This window comes from Molothrus ater, chromosome 2, assembly GCF_012460135.2.
Source record: "Molothrus ater isolate BHLD 08-10-18 breed brown headed cowbird chromosome 2, BPBGC_Mater_1.1, whole genome shotgun sequence".
Classification (NCBI taxonomy): domain Eukaryota; kingdom Metazoa; phylum Chordata; class Aves; order Passeriformes; family Icteridae; genus Molothrus; species Molothrus ater.
In genome coordinates, this window is record NC_050479.2 from 83,475,279 (window position 1) to 83,489,852 (window position 14,574).

Here is a 14,574-nt window from a genome sequence, read left to right on the forward strand (position 1 = left end):
AGGTGGGGCGAAGCGAGACGCAGCCGGGGCGAGGGGCGCTCGAAGGGGGCGGGACGGGGAGAGAGCACAAAGGAGCCGGAGGGGAGGGAAGGGGGCAGCGGGCGTTCCGCGGGCTGAGGGGCAGGCGGGGAAAGGGCGCGGGCTGAGGGGAGAGGGTCAGCGGGTTACCCCGAGGACTGGGCCCCCCCGCACCGAAGGGGGAGTCCCCGCGTCCCGGCCGCCGGTACAGGATCCGCGCTCAATCCCGCCGCCATCGAGGAGCCACCGCCGCCATCCGCCGCCCCGGTAACCAGCGCCGGGCCCCGCCCGCCGGCCCGCGGCCAATCGGCGGCCGCCATGCTGGGCCGGCGACCAACGGCCCAATCACAGACGTCCTTTGAGGGCCTTGGGTCATGTGAGCGAGCAAGATGGCGGCGCCCGCTGGTAGGGCGTGAGGTGGGAGGAGCCATGTTGTAGGCGGCGAGAGCGATTCGGTTAGGGCGGCGGGGCCGTGTCCGTCCATACGGCTCAAGGTCGGAGCCTGAGCCCGGCGGGGAGGCCGGGATGGTCAGCGCGGTGCGGGGGCAGCGACTGGTAGCGGTGGGGCTTGAAGGTCGGGGTCGATCCGCAGTTTCCCGGCGTAAAGGTTCTGACCTGAGCTGGGCCGCGGGGCTTTGGGAGGGCTCCCTCTGCCTCCAGCGGCGCGCAGGGCTCAGGGAGAGGCGCGTGTACAAGATTCAGGGAGAGGGGGTGCTTACAGCTCTGTGACGTGCTGTCTGTGGGATCCCAAAGCAGGGGTTTGGGGACTCTCCTCGGGCGGCCTGAAGCGATCCCGGTGCGATCCTGCCCGCTCTGCCCGCTTTCTCCGCTGCTGCCTCCTGCCAAGCCCCAACCGAAGCAGGCTCGGTCCCATAGGTGGGGCTTAGGACACGGCCTTCACGTTATAACAGCAACTTCAGGTAAGTATGATTGGCACAGTAAGTCCGGGAGAATTTCCTCTGCACTAAAACGTGTAGGAAAAGAAGCACTTGAATCACTAAACTCCAAGTGTTGTCAAGAGCTGTTGTGGAGGGTTGGCCTCAGGTGGCCACCAAGATGCTCATACCACTTTCTGCCCCCTTCAACAGGATAGGGAGCAAGTATGAATAAAAGCTCAGGGGTTGTGGTAAGGACAGGGAGATCACTCACCAATTACCATTACAGTCAAAACAGTAAACTTTGGGGAAATTGAATATACTGTCAATCAAATCAGAATAGGGTAATGCGAAGTAAGGCCAAATCCTTAAAATGCCTTCCCTCCACCCCTCCCTTCACTCCTGTTTTTCTATATGTCCTCCTCCCTCTTAGAAGTGCAGGGAGACGGAATGGGGGTTGTAATCAGTTCATCATGTGTTGTCTCTATCACTCCTTCCTCCTTGCACTCTTTCTTCCAGTAGGTGGTCCTTCCACAGGAGACAGTTCTCCACAGACTTCTCCAACAGTAGTCGTTCTCACAGGCTGCAGTTCTCCATGAACTCCTCCAGTGTGGGTCCATTCCACAGGGCTCAGTCCTTCAGTAGCGATGGCTGTTCCAGTGTGGGTTCCCCATGGGCTCACAGGTCCTGCCAGGAACCCACTCCAGCTTGGGCTCCTCTCCCCATGTGGCCACATATCCTGCCAGGAGCCTGCTCCAGCACAGGCCTCCCCCTGGGTCATGGCCTCCTTGGGCATCCAACTGCTCTGGCATGGGATGCTCCAGGGGCTGCAGGGGGATCTCTGCTCCCCGTGGTCCCCCACAGGCTGCAGGGGCACACCTGCCTCACTATGGGCACACCTGCCTCACTATGGGCTGCACCATGGGCTGCACCATGGGCTGCACCATGGGCTGCACCATGGGCTGCAGAGGGATCTCAGCTCCAGCACCTGGAGCAGCTCCTGCTTCTCCTTCTGCACTGACCTTGGGGTCTGCAGGGCTGCTCCTCAAACATGTTCTCATTCCTCTTTTCCAGCTACTGTCTTGCAGCAGTTTTTAGCCTTTATTGACTTCCCCACACACACCACCACTGTAGTGGTTGGGCTTAGACTTGGCCAGCAGCAGGTCTGTCATGGAGCTGGCTGGAACAGACTGGGGGAGCTCCTGGCATCTCAGAAACCACCCTTGCATCCCCCCTGCTGCCAAAACCTTGCCACACAAACCCACTGCAACTGTAGGCTTTCTGATTTATACCTACAAAGTATGGATTTATTTGGCTGGGGCTTTTTCTTACAGGTCTCTTTGACAGTTAAATCAATTTAAACCTGGAGTATTGCCATGCAAAATAGGGAATGTATTTGTGATTCACAGTGGCAAAGAGTCTAAATGTTTATTTGATTCATACTGGGGCTAAATAACTTGGATTACATCTGGGGTTTTTTTCCTTATGATCCAGAACTTCAAGATGACTGGGAAGAGAGTTTCTTGAAGTAGATTCTCCCCAGCAAAGACTAATTTTGGAAAGATTTAAGCGGATGGAAATCATACAAAAGATGTTCAATGAGCTTCCTAAAACAGATCAGTAAGTGCTGGTAAAATAAATGAAGAGAAGTGCATCAGACATTTCAAGTCTTGAAGGCTTTTCTTTTTCCTTATTCTTGTATTACAAATTCTCCTTGCAGTTACAAAATTAGTTAATTTTGAAGATGCTTGTTGTTGTCCAGAACAGAAGACTTGTTTTATGTTTTTCCAATATGGTTCTTTCAGTGCTGGCTCTGGTCCTGCCCTGCTGGTTTCTGGCATGTGCTCCCCAGTGCTGAGGGTTCTGTGATGGCTGATCAGCCCTGACGGGCTCTGAGCATTCTCACAGGGCTAGAGCTAAAAAATTTCTAGGAAACTGAAATGTGATTCTGCTGGAGTCATCTTCTGTCCAGCAGGGCTGGCCTGGGGCCAGAACTGAGTGAGGATCAACCTCCTGGTTTCTGCATTTCATTCTGCACCGCTCCCTGTTTCAGGAAGGCGAGACTAAGGTATCCAGCTGGTGGTGGAGGAGTCAGCTGGAGTCCTGCAGGCTCACCAGCAGGGTTCTGTACAGCACAAAGCCAGCTAAATGCCTTCTGGGCCTCACAAATGACCTTTTGGGTTGTGATACTGCATGTCACTGCAAAACCTTACTGGACCTGAGCTGGTTCTGTTATGAGCCATTTGCATGTGTGTATCAGCTTGGATAAATTTTTTAGAAATAAGAGTAATCAGAAGCTTATTTTATTTATATTTTTTTAAAATAGGACTAAATTGCTGGCTAAACAAACTGCTGGTAGTAACAGAGGGCCTCCCCACACAGGTGAGAAAGCAAAGGCTGCAACTTTGTGTAGGATCTGCTGCCGTCACGTTCAGCCTCCAAAACTCCTCCTTCCCCAGGAGAGCAGGGGAGGCAGAACATCACATCACTCAGTAGTGATGTGGTAATGTCTGGATAGAAACTCTGGACTTATGGGTTGCTCAGCCTTGGAAAGAAGTAGCTGCCAGTCACTGGCAGGACTTAGAGCTTGTATCCAAAGGGGTGCTCACTGATGTCTGGAAAGGAAGAGCTACAGTCAAACTGAGAGTTCCTGTTTAGCCAAGCACTGTTTTTAACATGAGGGAGCTCAAACAAAAAGCCACAAACCCCAATTCTTCCATCCTCCTTTTCTTTTATTTTCTTTTGTGCAGTGTAGCAGTTCTGTATCTCACTAAGTAGATTCTGCTGGTCCTGGGTACATTAATTTGCTTTGTTTTGGGTACTTAAATATGCTGCTAAAATTTTAATCTCAGTCCTCCATATTTATTAGCATGTTTGCCTGTGTTTCATTGCCTGTGATTGTAAAGGTAAAATTTGAATTTTCCTATTCAAAACAAGAAATAGTTGGTGTCCTTGATGTCTGACATTTTTTGTGTTTAAAGTTTTGTGAGATTAGCAAGTACATCGCTGAAATCTTTTCTGTAGTGCTTAATATTACTCAAAACATTAAAATGTAGAAGAATTATAAGTAGATTGACTTGACTTTTTAAAGTTATATTTTATTGTATATATATTTCCTCATTTCTTTACAGAAAACATTATCATTAGAAACATGCTTATAAGGAGAGCTTTAATGAGGTTTCCATTAAGTATAATAATGGGGGGAAAAAAATCGTAGCAACAGCTTCTCAACCCATCACTTCACTCTTGAAGTGTGTGTAAACTCAGGCATATAACAAAGGATGCTGCACTGGCTGCTTTTGGAAGTAGTTGCTCTCCATTTTGCATCAGTGAGAGATTTATGTCCCTTACCCCTTGTTGCAGGATTTTCAGAAGAGAATTGTAGTGTTGACTAAACTAAACTTTTTTTACAGTTCTCAGCTGCTGAAATGACTTCCCTTCTTTCACAGGAACCTTTGTAATCATGGAAAGTACTTCCTAGCAGCAAATTCAAGCTTATGTGGCTTAGCAGCAAATAATTTCTTCAGGAGCATCCTACATGTCAGAAAGGCTTCCCTGGTGTCTGCTATTCCAATGGCTGTTATTCCATTTCTTTCAACAGCAGCAATTTATGAAGCCTTTGTGTATGACCCTTTATTTTCAGGTAAACACCTCTTATTCCTTTTTTTTTTTTTTGAAAGGGCTTTGCTTTCTGTACACAATGTAACACTAGAAGAGTTTTTCCTTCCTGCAGAACAGTGCTCTTAAACTGTTGTGGTCTTGAAAAACTTCAGTTTGTAAACAGAGTTTGAAAAACAAAATGCATTGGACAGCAGTGAGTTCTCAAAGTGGAGTGGGAAAGGAGATACATATGTTTATATACGTTTCTGAAAAAGTTATTTTACACATAACTTATTTTCAGCATTTTTCACTCAGTCATGTAAAAGTGACTGCAACAAAGCAGTTCAATTTCCCCCCATCGGTACAATTTCATTTGAAGGTCAGCTTTCGAATGATAAATTCCTTATATGTTGGAGTGGGAGTAATTGTTTTTTTGTTTGTCTCAGTTTTTGTTTTGGGACTGTTTTATTGTTTTGGGGTTGTTTGTTGTTGTTTTTAAAAGAGTCCTCCTTTATAATTCTTTACATACCTGTCCAGCTTGGAAGTTTCTGTCAAGAGCCTGTTTTCAGGTTCTTGCATGCAGCTTATAAACTGATGTGGTGGAGGATGTGTAGATGTTGACAGTGAAATATGGTTTGCCACGCAGGTCAGCTGAACTGTGAGGTCTGTGCTGTGATCAGAGGAGGATTAGTAGGTGCTGTTGTGGGTGGTTTCTATCCCATTTTCCTGGCTATCCCCTTGAATGGAAGCCTTGCAGCCAGGTATGTCTTATCTGCAATGTATTGATTGAAATGTATTTATGGGTAAAATGTTCAGCTCTCAGTGTAAATTCTGTAGATATTTGATCTGGGCACATTTGTCTTCTTGTAGACATTTAGGATGTGGAAGGAGATATACATTAATGTCATCTAATTACAAAATGAAGTTTGTAAGAGCTACACCAAAGTGAAATAAGATCTGCAAAGTGATCCATGGGGAAGCCCTTGTGTTTAGCAGGAGCCTTCCAAGTCTCCCAGGCTGTGCCTCAGTGTGAGCAGTGGTGGCTGCCATCCTGTCACCACTGAAGGTGGCTGGACAGCCAAGAGACCTCAGTGACCCTGGGCAGTGCCCAGCAGCCAAAGCTCCTGACAGGTGTCATTCTGTGTAGTTCAGAGCACAGCAAGGGCAGGGCAAGGCTTGGTGAGACCAGGGCATGGTCAGGATGTTTTAAAGCATTTATGCAGAGAGCTCAGTACCACCAGGTGAATTTAACATAGGTGAAGAGAAAATTACTATCGGCATAAATATTTATGTTAAATCTTGACACTTACATGGATAAAAACGTTTATACCACTGTTTCTATTGTTTAGGTATATGTCAACTCCCTTGCCAGGGAAAGAAAACCTGTTACGCTACTGGCTCACAACTTCTCAGCCTGTCTTTAGAAAGATGAGTCTGGGCATCCTGGTACAGGCTCTCACTGGATTGTATCTTGCCACTAAACAGCACGGAATATATATCAAAATGCTGCTGCAGATGAACAGTAGCAGGGATCCTGAAGAGCTACCTGAGTGAAGTAAAGCAACTTTTTTATTGCCTTGGATAAGTAACCATAATAAACAAGAAAAAGAAGTGTTGCTGTGTCTTTTTAATACAAAACCAGTCTCTGCACTAGCATTTTTGAAGTTTTGAACGTAAGTGCCGGTTAAACTTTCATGATGCCCAGTTTAGTGTACACACTTAAATAGCAGACAGGTGTGTTGCTTTGGAAATGGGAGGCAAGAAAGCATTTATAGTCCCTGCTTAATGTTTGGTTCTAAGGTGATGCTACAGCTTTTAGAAGCTGTAAAAAATGAGTATTCTTGAAAAAGAGGTTTTTTCCTTCATAATGCAAACCATAGAAATTTATTAAAAAAACCAAAAAACCAATAAAACAAAAACAACCCAAAAAAACCCACAACCAAAAGGGGGAAGATCAAGGCAAGGTTTTACTAGAGATCTACTCAAAATCTGAGTATTTTTCTCCCTTTTCCCCATTCAGCTAGCACAAAACTTCTGTCACAAGATTATCCCATTTACACCATTAGATGGGTCACAGTGTGGAGAACAATTTTATCACAGAGCAATCAGGAGTGATAGTCCTGTCAGGCTTCCTATCATATCAAAAAAACAGCCTCTGGCCTTGTAACCATTTTGCCTTGAAATTAAGTCTTTTCCTGAAGGATGGGGCTGTGGTGAGAGGCCTTTAAAGGCCGGTGCCATTACTGGGGTATCTCAGCTATGTCTAAGATCAGAGTAATGCATTTATGAGTCAGGTGTGCCTTCACACTGGTGGCTGTATGTTCTAGAGCAATATAAATTGCAGCTCTCCTGCTGCATGAGGGTCCTTAGTGTATTCTGCAGTCTGAGAGCTAAATCAGGAATTCTACAGAAGCAATACTCCCAATCTAATGTATGGCCATAGGTGGAGGTTGGCTTCTTCTCCCAGGCAACAAGTGCCAGGACAAGAGGAAATGGCCTCAAATGGTGCTAGGGGAGTTTGAGGTTGAACATCAGGAGGAAGTTCAGGAACTTAGTTTCAGAAAGGCTTGCTGAGCATTGGAATGGACTGCCCAGGAGGTGGCAGGAGTCACCATCCCTGGACGTGTTCAAGAAACCACTGGATGTGGCACTTGGTGCCATGGTCTAGTCAAGGAGCTGGTGATAAGTAAAAGGTTGGACTTGATGGTCCTGGGGGTGTTTTCCAAACACAGTTACTGGTTCTGTAACTGTAAAAGCTGTACAGTTACTGGTCAAGAGTCACTTCAGTAAAATTCTAGCATCCCCTGATGCACATGGAAATATTTATTAATGAGAATTAAGAATTCAACATTGAGACCTTTACTTGAAAAGGTTAAAACTTATGTTGTAATGCTGATGAAAATATATTGAAGGAGTTTTATCATCTTTATCTACCTTTTCCTTAAAAATGGGTCATTACAGCAGGAACATGACACATTCTTTATCTATACCCAGGAGCAGCAGCAATACAGTCTCTGTTAGGTAGAGATCATTTCATTTTCTTGATTCAAAGTGTTGCTGTGTCACATGGTGTTCCCATCTGCCTTACCTTAATCACCCCGACTGGAGATTCCCAGGGACCAAGTATTTTACATGACAGTGCATTGTCATATCTCCGGAAGCCACCAGACTTTAACCAACAGAACCACTTACCTGTGATAATAAAAACATAAAATAAAGGTGTTATTGTGCAATAGTATCTTTAAGAATGACAATGATTGGCTCATTGATTATTGTGTTTAACATTATATAGTTAAAAATACTATAAACAGATTCTAGTGCTTATTAAAGGGTGAGATTCAAAAGGATCTTCCCTTCCAAATACTACTTTCATTTTGGTATAAATTGAAGTGATAATTATCCTCAGTCACCAAAATGCATGTTCTGATGTTTAGTGGTCTGACCTGAACAAACCACATCCTTTTTAGATACTCAGTTCTTCAAGTGAAAGGTGAAGATTGTATATTAAAAAGAAAAGTTACATTCCTCAACATTTTAGTAAGTTGCAAAGACTGATAGTTGTTTCCAGCATCACTGATGAGCACACAAATTGCAGGTGTGTACTTTACATGTTCAGTACTAGTCACATCAAAGGTCAGCTGAGCACTCCTGAGACTAGAAAGGTCTAGAAAGGTGGTGTGTTTGTGAACAAGGAAACTTTTCAGTTACACCTTCTGTACCTCTCCTTAAACTATTGGGGGGAAGAAGTGTTCTCAGAATTCCACAGGACAGCAAGATGCTATCCCGGTTCTGGCATGCACACATGTGGAGGAGTGCCTACACAGGAATCTGGGAATGTTCCTTCCATTCCCTGTTTCATACACAGGATATGACCTATCACCTACAACCCCCAAGAACCAGTCCTCGGCCTCGGCCTAATAAACTCCCCACACACACTGAGAGAGAACAGGTGTTAGTTGGATCCTTTCTTCCACCATTGTGGTAGAAACAAGCCAGGCACAGGCTACATATCCCACAGAAAGGACTTCAGGCTACTCCAAGTCTGAACTATGGCCAAAAGAATGCCAAGAATAGCTACAGATAAGAGCCAACAGAAATACTAAAAAAGCTCCTTTTTTCTTGCAGATGCACCATTCTAAATGCTGTGTCATCATTACAATGTATTCTATTTCTCCTGCAAATCCTCCTGGTACATGTGCAAGTCCTGCCCTTGGCATCCTCCTGCTAATGAGCACAGGCAGAGTTATTTCTCCACATCCGCATATCCCACTTAAACTGGGTGGAAAAACTGTAGTATCAGCAGCTGGTAATGTGCAATTTTTGCACAGGGAGTTCTTTTAAACAGAGTCCATTTGAACAGCTCCCATACCTAACATATCCTTCAGACATTTTACAGTGTAACTAATAGTAATACAGCCCTATAACCAGAATATTGCTGATTCCAGAAAACCTCCTTAACTACAAACACCAGAAAACACAGCATTTTAAAAATCAGTAAATGTACAAAGGGCCTTTGGATTTTGCCAAAGATCTCTGTGTTTCACAGGGAAAACTGATTACAATTTTGACAAATGGCATGAGAAATCTGATTATCTGGAAATGCCAAGTGCTGGAACATGGCTCCCTGCATTTCCTTTGACATCATCTCTCCAGGCAGCTAGATTACAGAAGCAACGATTTGTTTTTAACTCCCAGGTGCTGCAAAGCTCTTCAGAGGAAAGAAAAGTTAATTTAGAACACTACCAAGAGTCACAAGACCAGGATCAAACTCCAAAGGACTAAAGGAAAACTGAGCATGAAATTGTTTCTTATTTTAACACTAAATAGTCTTCAAGTGACTCTGTTGAGAAGAGAAGAAAAGAAGAGTAAATGCAGGTAGCATAGCTGTGCAGCTGAACACTGGCAGCACTTGGTTCTGTGGTACATACAATTTACCAAACACATTTCATTGCTGAAACACTGAATTTTCTACAACTAGATGCCAAAAAAGGCAGAGCATGCCAGTATGCTTTTACATTTTTATGCAGTATTTTTTGTGAAATGCTTCATTTCATGAAGCTGCAGACCACTTTCACTGGAATCCCCTCATGCTAGAAAACCAGTGCACTATTTTAAACTGTCCTCTACAAATAAAGCATTTAAGATGAACAGAAATCTGAACATACAGTACATGGCCCACTCCAGAGCCATGAAAACGTTCTGTCCTTCCAGCACTGTCAAACCTTTTGTTTTTAACACTCGTTCTGGTGCTTAGTGTGGAAAGAGCAATTTGATGAAAGATTGTGATTCAACAGCATGTAATTAACCAGTGATGAAACTTCTGAGCCTAAAAATAGAACAGAAAGGAGGAAGATGCCAATAAACCACAGAAGGGTTTATGTAAGTATTTTACTCCTCCATGGTACATTGATCAAATACATCCATATTGATAAAAAATTAAGAACTATGAAATACAAGAAGTGCTGATTCTCAGAAGTACACCTCTATCTGCAGTTCAAGGAATAACACCTTTGTGTTGTCCTCACCACAGAATCACCACAGAATTATCACCCCATTTAAAGACAGAAGAGCAAGAACATTTCTCCTGCATGCCCTAATCCATTTTATCTTGTTTTCCAGCTGATGACCCAGAGATAGCAGCAACATTTTCCCTTCTGTTTTACCACTTTGTTAAAAGAACCAAGTCATTCATGAAAAGAAAAAGATGAAGAAAACATTTGAGCCCATAAACTGAAAGATCAACAAGTCTGATTTTATTATGATGTTGTATTCTTATCTGAATGGCACATAATTACAAAGAAACATTTACAATATATTTTCAAGTATTAAGTTATGTCATTTCAAGGCTTTCACTTCAAAAAGCTACATTAATAATACACCATACAGATAGTACAGTTGGTTAGTTTCAAATAACTTCCTCCCTTCTATTTGGTTTAAATATGATTCAGTAGGCACTAGAAATGCCTGCAGCCACTGACTTTCTTGGGACTTGACCTTGTTCTTGTACCACAATACATCATTTTGCATGTCAGAAAATCAGCTGCTCTCAGACACAGCCACAGGTCATGTCATGACAGAGCATTGTGCAGGTTCACAGCAGAGGCCAGAAGAACTGTCCCTGACCCTGCCATTCAGCAGTGATGCGACAAGAAAGAATGCATATTTAATTAACTTAAAAAACACTCCTACACTGAAGTAACCATAAAAATGCCACTGGAACATCCCATGCTTGCTACATTAGTGTTTCTCTTTTCCTCAAGCAAATTAAACTGAAAAATGAAGCACGTTCATGAGGTCTGAGCTAGGCAGGTTGAGATTAGGTTGAACCTGAATTATTTCCATTTTGCATATCAGTCAGTGCAGGTCCTGATGGTTAACTCTGACTCCTGTGCACTGGTATAACCCCTCAGTTACAGTAGAGTTACCCAGAGTCACCCAAGTTAAGACTGAAACTTTGAACAGCCCTGTTGATGCCACCACAGAGGTGTAAGGTCACACATATCCCACTAAGTCTCTTTTGTGCTGGCAATATCCCCTGAACAGATGGAATTCTGCATACAGTGGAGTAAAACCTGTTTGACAGACTATTGCCTTTTTAAAAAATCATCTCGGATGACAGTAAATAATCCCAGCAATAAACTTCTTTTTTTTAACCAAAGACAGCAAAAGCCCTGTTACCTCTTTATTCTCATTTCTTATACTACCTTTTAAAATAAAGCAGGAAATGTGGCCAGCAGCTGGTCCCGTCTCTTCTGCCCCAACACAGCTGAATCCACTTTAGCATAAAGAAAAACAAGGATGCTAAATACACATATACTTTATCACACAGTGATGTTTCACAAAGAAAAATCAATCTCCTTTTCTACTGATGAACACGTGACAGGGTCTAGCACCAATAACGCAAATGACTGAGAGAAAATGCTTTCACCTACTTAGCCTTAAACACAAAATTTAAGGCTTTAAGAAACAAGATTTCAGAAACACTAAATAGCATCATTTTAAAAAAATTATAAATTAATCTGTTTTAGAAAAGTATTCTTTGTGAAACCTCACTTTACATATTATCATTTTCACAATCCTTCTTCCCCCAACTGACATACATTTAAACAACCTAAACATTATAATACAACTGAAAAAAAGAACCCACTCATCTTTTGTGATAGGGAGAAACACTGACTACTACAAGAAAACACACACTATTTTTTGTCAAACTATTTTTCCTCCTATCTCAGGAGCAATTATGGAGCATTTTTCATATCATTAGCCTCAAGACACATATTTGCTCATCCCCAAACTGTGCTTAATTATATCAGGTTATAGATTTCTGGATACTCTAAGAGGCTGAATTAAGAACTCTACAGTAGAGTTAAGCACATGCATATACATGCAATATTTTTAGAATTTAAAGCTACTCTGAAGTAACATAGGAATTTCAGTGTGCATGGGCACAGAGATTTACTTTTGGAAGGTAAAGTAATGAGTTACTTCGATGCACTGATTCTTCAAACCTAAGTCTCCTTAGAGGTCCGTGCAAGAGCAACTCCTCTATGTGAGGACTCCTCTGCAGTGATTTAACCAGTGCTCAGGCTGTTTCATCAGGTAAAACTCTGCACTGTGAATTAGAGCCAGCTAGAGAGGGGCTTTTGAATGGTTCTGTGCATCCCTAACACTAGACAGCATTTTAAACCAACTGGTCACAATTTCCTTTCCTTTTTTTCATTCAAAAAGCAATTTACTTTTGGGACAGTCCCCTGTAATAATAGACTATAAATGTCACATCCCCCTTATAAGCATGTTTTCCTTTTTCCACTCATCACACACTTGGTTTAATAGGAAATTTCTATTTCAAATGTATGAGCAGTTTTTTAAAATTCAAAATGTAGTTCCTGTATTGGCTACTATGTAGCCAATGTAGTTGTTTCAAAAACAAAAAAAAGGAAAACAGCTAATGAGACTGATGTGATTGTAACCTTTACTATAAATTGTCATCCAGAGCTAGAAACATTTTGGCAGAGTAGGCCAAGGACCAGAGAAACCATTTTCTGAACCAGTCATTATGAGAGACTGGGATAAGCAAAGCAAGCTGTCTGATACCACATTATGGGAATATATTGATCCTTACCAGGTTGCGAGGTGGAAAACGACTGTTCTTTAACCCCTACACAACGGAGCCTGGCAGGGCAACCACCTAAAAGAGAAACTGTCAGAGAGGTTTTAATAGTAATGTATAACTGAGATGCAGTACAATTTTATATGCATGCTTTCTTTTGCCGATCATTACTATTTTCTTAAGTCTGTCCAGTGACGATGTCATAATGGAGTTTTTGTTTGGTTTTCTAAGCAAGCATTTTCGGCTCCTCAGGATAAGCAGGCTAGACATTATCTGACTCAAGACCGGGTAGTCAGCATTATCTTTACTGCGAAGCGGAGCCGAGCACACCTTCATGCATCAAGTCGGCATGATCTTTTCACCCAAGTGCTGCGAACGGGCTCTGGCGGCACCTCCGCGTGTGCACCACGCGCGTGTCAGTCCGCACGACCACTGTCGCACTGCTGCACGCAGCTCTGCGCGACTCCCATCGCCAAACAGGCTCACACCACTACCGTCCACACGCCAGATTTACGGGACCTTAAACCAAGGCCACCGTCTGGCTCCCAACGTGCCGTTCGAGAGAATTTTTGTTACCCTGGCCACTTAAGTAAGCGCCAGGTTCCCCACCTTTGCATCTCCCCCAATACCACCCCATCACCACTGTATGGATTCTTTTCCTGCGCACCATCGCCTGCTTCCTCCGCCGCGACGCGAGGCCCTTACGGGTGAGAACCCCACGAGTACTTGCAGCAGGTACTTGACCCTACATTTTGAAGGAGGCCGCTGCCCGCCGAGCACAGATGGAGCAGAACTCCACCGACACCTGATCCCGGTCCACGTGCAGGCAAATCCCGCCGGGGGCCGCCCACTCCTCCTCCGTCTCAGTCACCGCCGCCGCCTCCTCCAGCCCGCGGGGCCGGGAGCTGGGCAGGGCGTAGTCGTGGTCGCTGCTCTCGCCGGCGGGCTGGAGGTGCTGCTGCTGGCGGCGGGGGCTGCCCGTGTCCCTGAAGAGGCTGGTGCTGAGCTGCAGCCCGCCGGCGCGGGTCCCGGCCAGGCGGCTCAGGAGCTGCCCCAGCGCGCTCTGGTTCGCCAGCACAGCCCGCAGGTAGCTGCTCTCCCGCTCCAGCTCTCGCAGGCGGCGGCTCAGGCCGCGGTTGCGGTCCCGCAGCTGCCGGTTCTCGGCAGCCAGGCCCTGCAGGCGGCTCTCCAGCCCCAGCACATACTGCTTCTTCTTCAGCCGGTTCAACCGCGCCGCCGCAGCCGCCTTCAGCCGGCTCCCGGCCCCGCCGCTCCTCCGCCCGGGCGCCGGCGGCCGCGGGCCCTGGCCCGGCGCGGGCAGCGCCTCCGGGTCCCCACAGAAGCAGTCGCTCAGCTCCGCGTCCACGTCCCAGTCCGGCCGGGCCGCTTCCAGCAGGTCTCCCAGCTCCAGCCCCGGGAACCAGTCCTCTTGCTCCCACACCTCCAGCGGGCCGCCGGGCGCCTCGGCCTCCTTCTCCTGCCGCCGCGGCTCCGAGGCGCCCGGGGGCTCCCGCCGCGGCGGCGGCTGCGGTTTGGGCCGCGCGGGGCCCTGGTCCCCTTCCCCGCCGCCATCCCTCCCTCTCGGGGCCTGCCCCGCTCCGGCCAGCGGCCAGACGGCGCCCGAGGGGCTGGCCCCGCCGGCCGAGGCCGCCAGCAGCTGCGTGAGGCTGTGGCGCATGGCGGGAGCGGGGCCCGGCGGGACGGGCACGGAGCCGGAGGGCAGCGGGCGGCGCGAGGCTGCGGCCCGGCGCTCCCGCCGCGGGGGCTGTCGGGAAGCGGCGCGGGGGCGGGGAGCGAGGGCAGTGGAAGCGCCGCGCGACTGCGCTCGCGCGCGGGAAAGCGGCGTCAGGGAATGGCGGGGGGGGGACTGCCACCAAATGTGGAATATGGAAACGTTTTCTTGAGAGAGGATGTTCTTTGGCGTTTGACCTTTGTATACATTCAAGCTCAAACCACGAGAAGGGAGATCCG

General features: G+C 46.1%; 3 protein-coding genes across 17 annotated transcripts in view; 1 reads left to right on the forward strand and 2 right to left on the reverse strand.

The window, feature by feature from the left end:
* DLG2 (discs large MAGUK scaffold protein 2) overlaps positions 1-281 on the reverse strand; it is a 984,854-nt gene extending 984,573 nt beyond the window's left edge. For 10 of the 11 annotated variants that reach the window (XM_036384308.2, XM_036384333.2, XM_036384316.2 and 7 more), the window contains exon 1: positions 169-281. The gene's annotated coding sequence lies outside the window, so the exon portion shown is untranslated. The remainder of the gene's footprint in view (positions 1-168) is intronic. The other variant, XM_054518556.1, reaches the window with a different exon arrangement.
* Positions 226-6,104, forward strand: LOC118687509 (transmembrane protein 126A-like). Of its 3 annotated transcripts, none has more exons than XM_036384537.2 (6): positions 226-285; positions 772-938; positions 2,388-2,513; positions 4,343-4,536; positions 5,140-5,254; positions 5,843-6,104. In XM_036384537.2, the coding sequence occupies exons 3-6, from the start codon at positions 2,467-2,469 to the stop codon at positions 6,045-6,047; spliced, it is 561 nt and encodes a 186-aa protein (XP_036240430.1). In that variant the 5' UTR covers positions 226-285; positions 772-938; positions 2,388-2,466; the 3' UTR covers positions 6,048-6,104. The 3 variants fall into 3 exon arrangements, with proteins under 3 accessions (XP_036240430.1, XP_036240420.1, XP_036240412.1); XM_036384527.2 differs by lacking the exon at positions 226-285 and adding an exon at positions 313-512; XM_036384519.2 differs by lacking the exon at positions 226-285 and adding an exon at positions 313-512 and having other exon boundaries at positions 775-938.
* On the reverse strand, positions 3,971-14,353 carry CREBZF (CREB/ATF bZIP transcription factor). 3 transcript variants are annotated; one of them, XM_036384500.2, is made up of 3 exons: positions 12,616-14,353; positions 11,198-11,268; positions 3,971-7,685 (listed from the first exon to the last, which is right to left on the reverse strand). In XM_036384500.2, exon 1 carries the CDS (start codon positions 14,279-14,281, stop codon positions 13,349-13,351), a length of 933 nt encoding a protein of 310 aa, XP_036240393.1. In that variant the 5' UTR covers positions 14,282-14,353; the 3' UTR covers positions 3,971-7,685; positions 11,198-11,268; positions 12,616-13,348. The 3 variants fall into 3 exon arrangements, with proteins under 3 accessions (XP_036240393.1, XP_036240400.1, XP_036240385.1); XM_036384507.2 differs by lacking the exon at positions 3,971-7,685 and having other exon boundaries at positions 10,225-11,268; positions 12,616-12,693; positions 13,271-14,353; XM_036384492.2 differs by lacking the exon at positions 3,971-7,685 and having other exon boundaries at positions 10,225-11,268.
* Between the last annotated feature and the right edge of the window lie 221 nt (positions 14,354-14,574).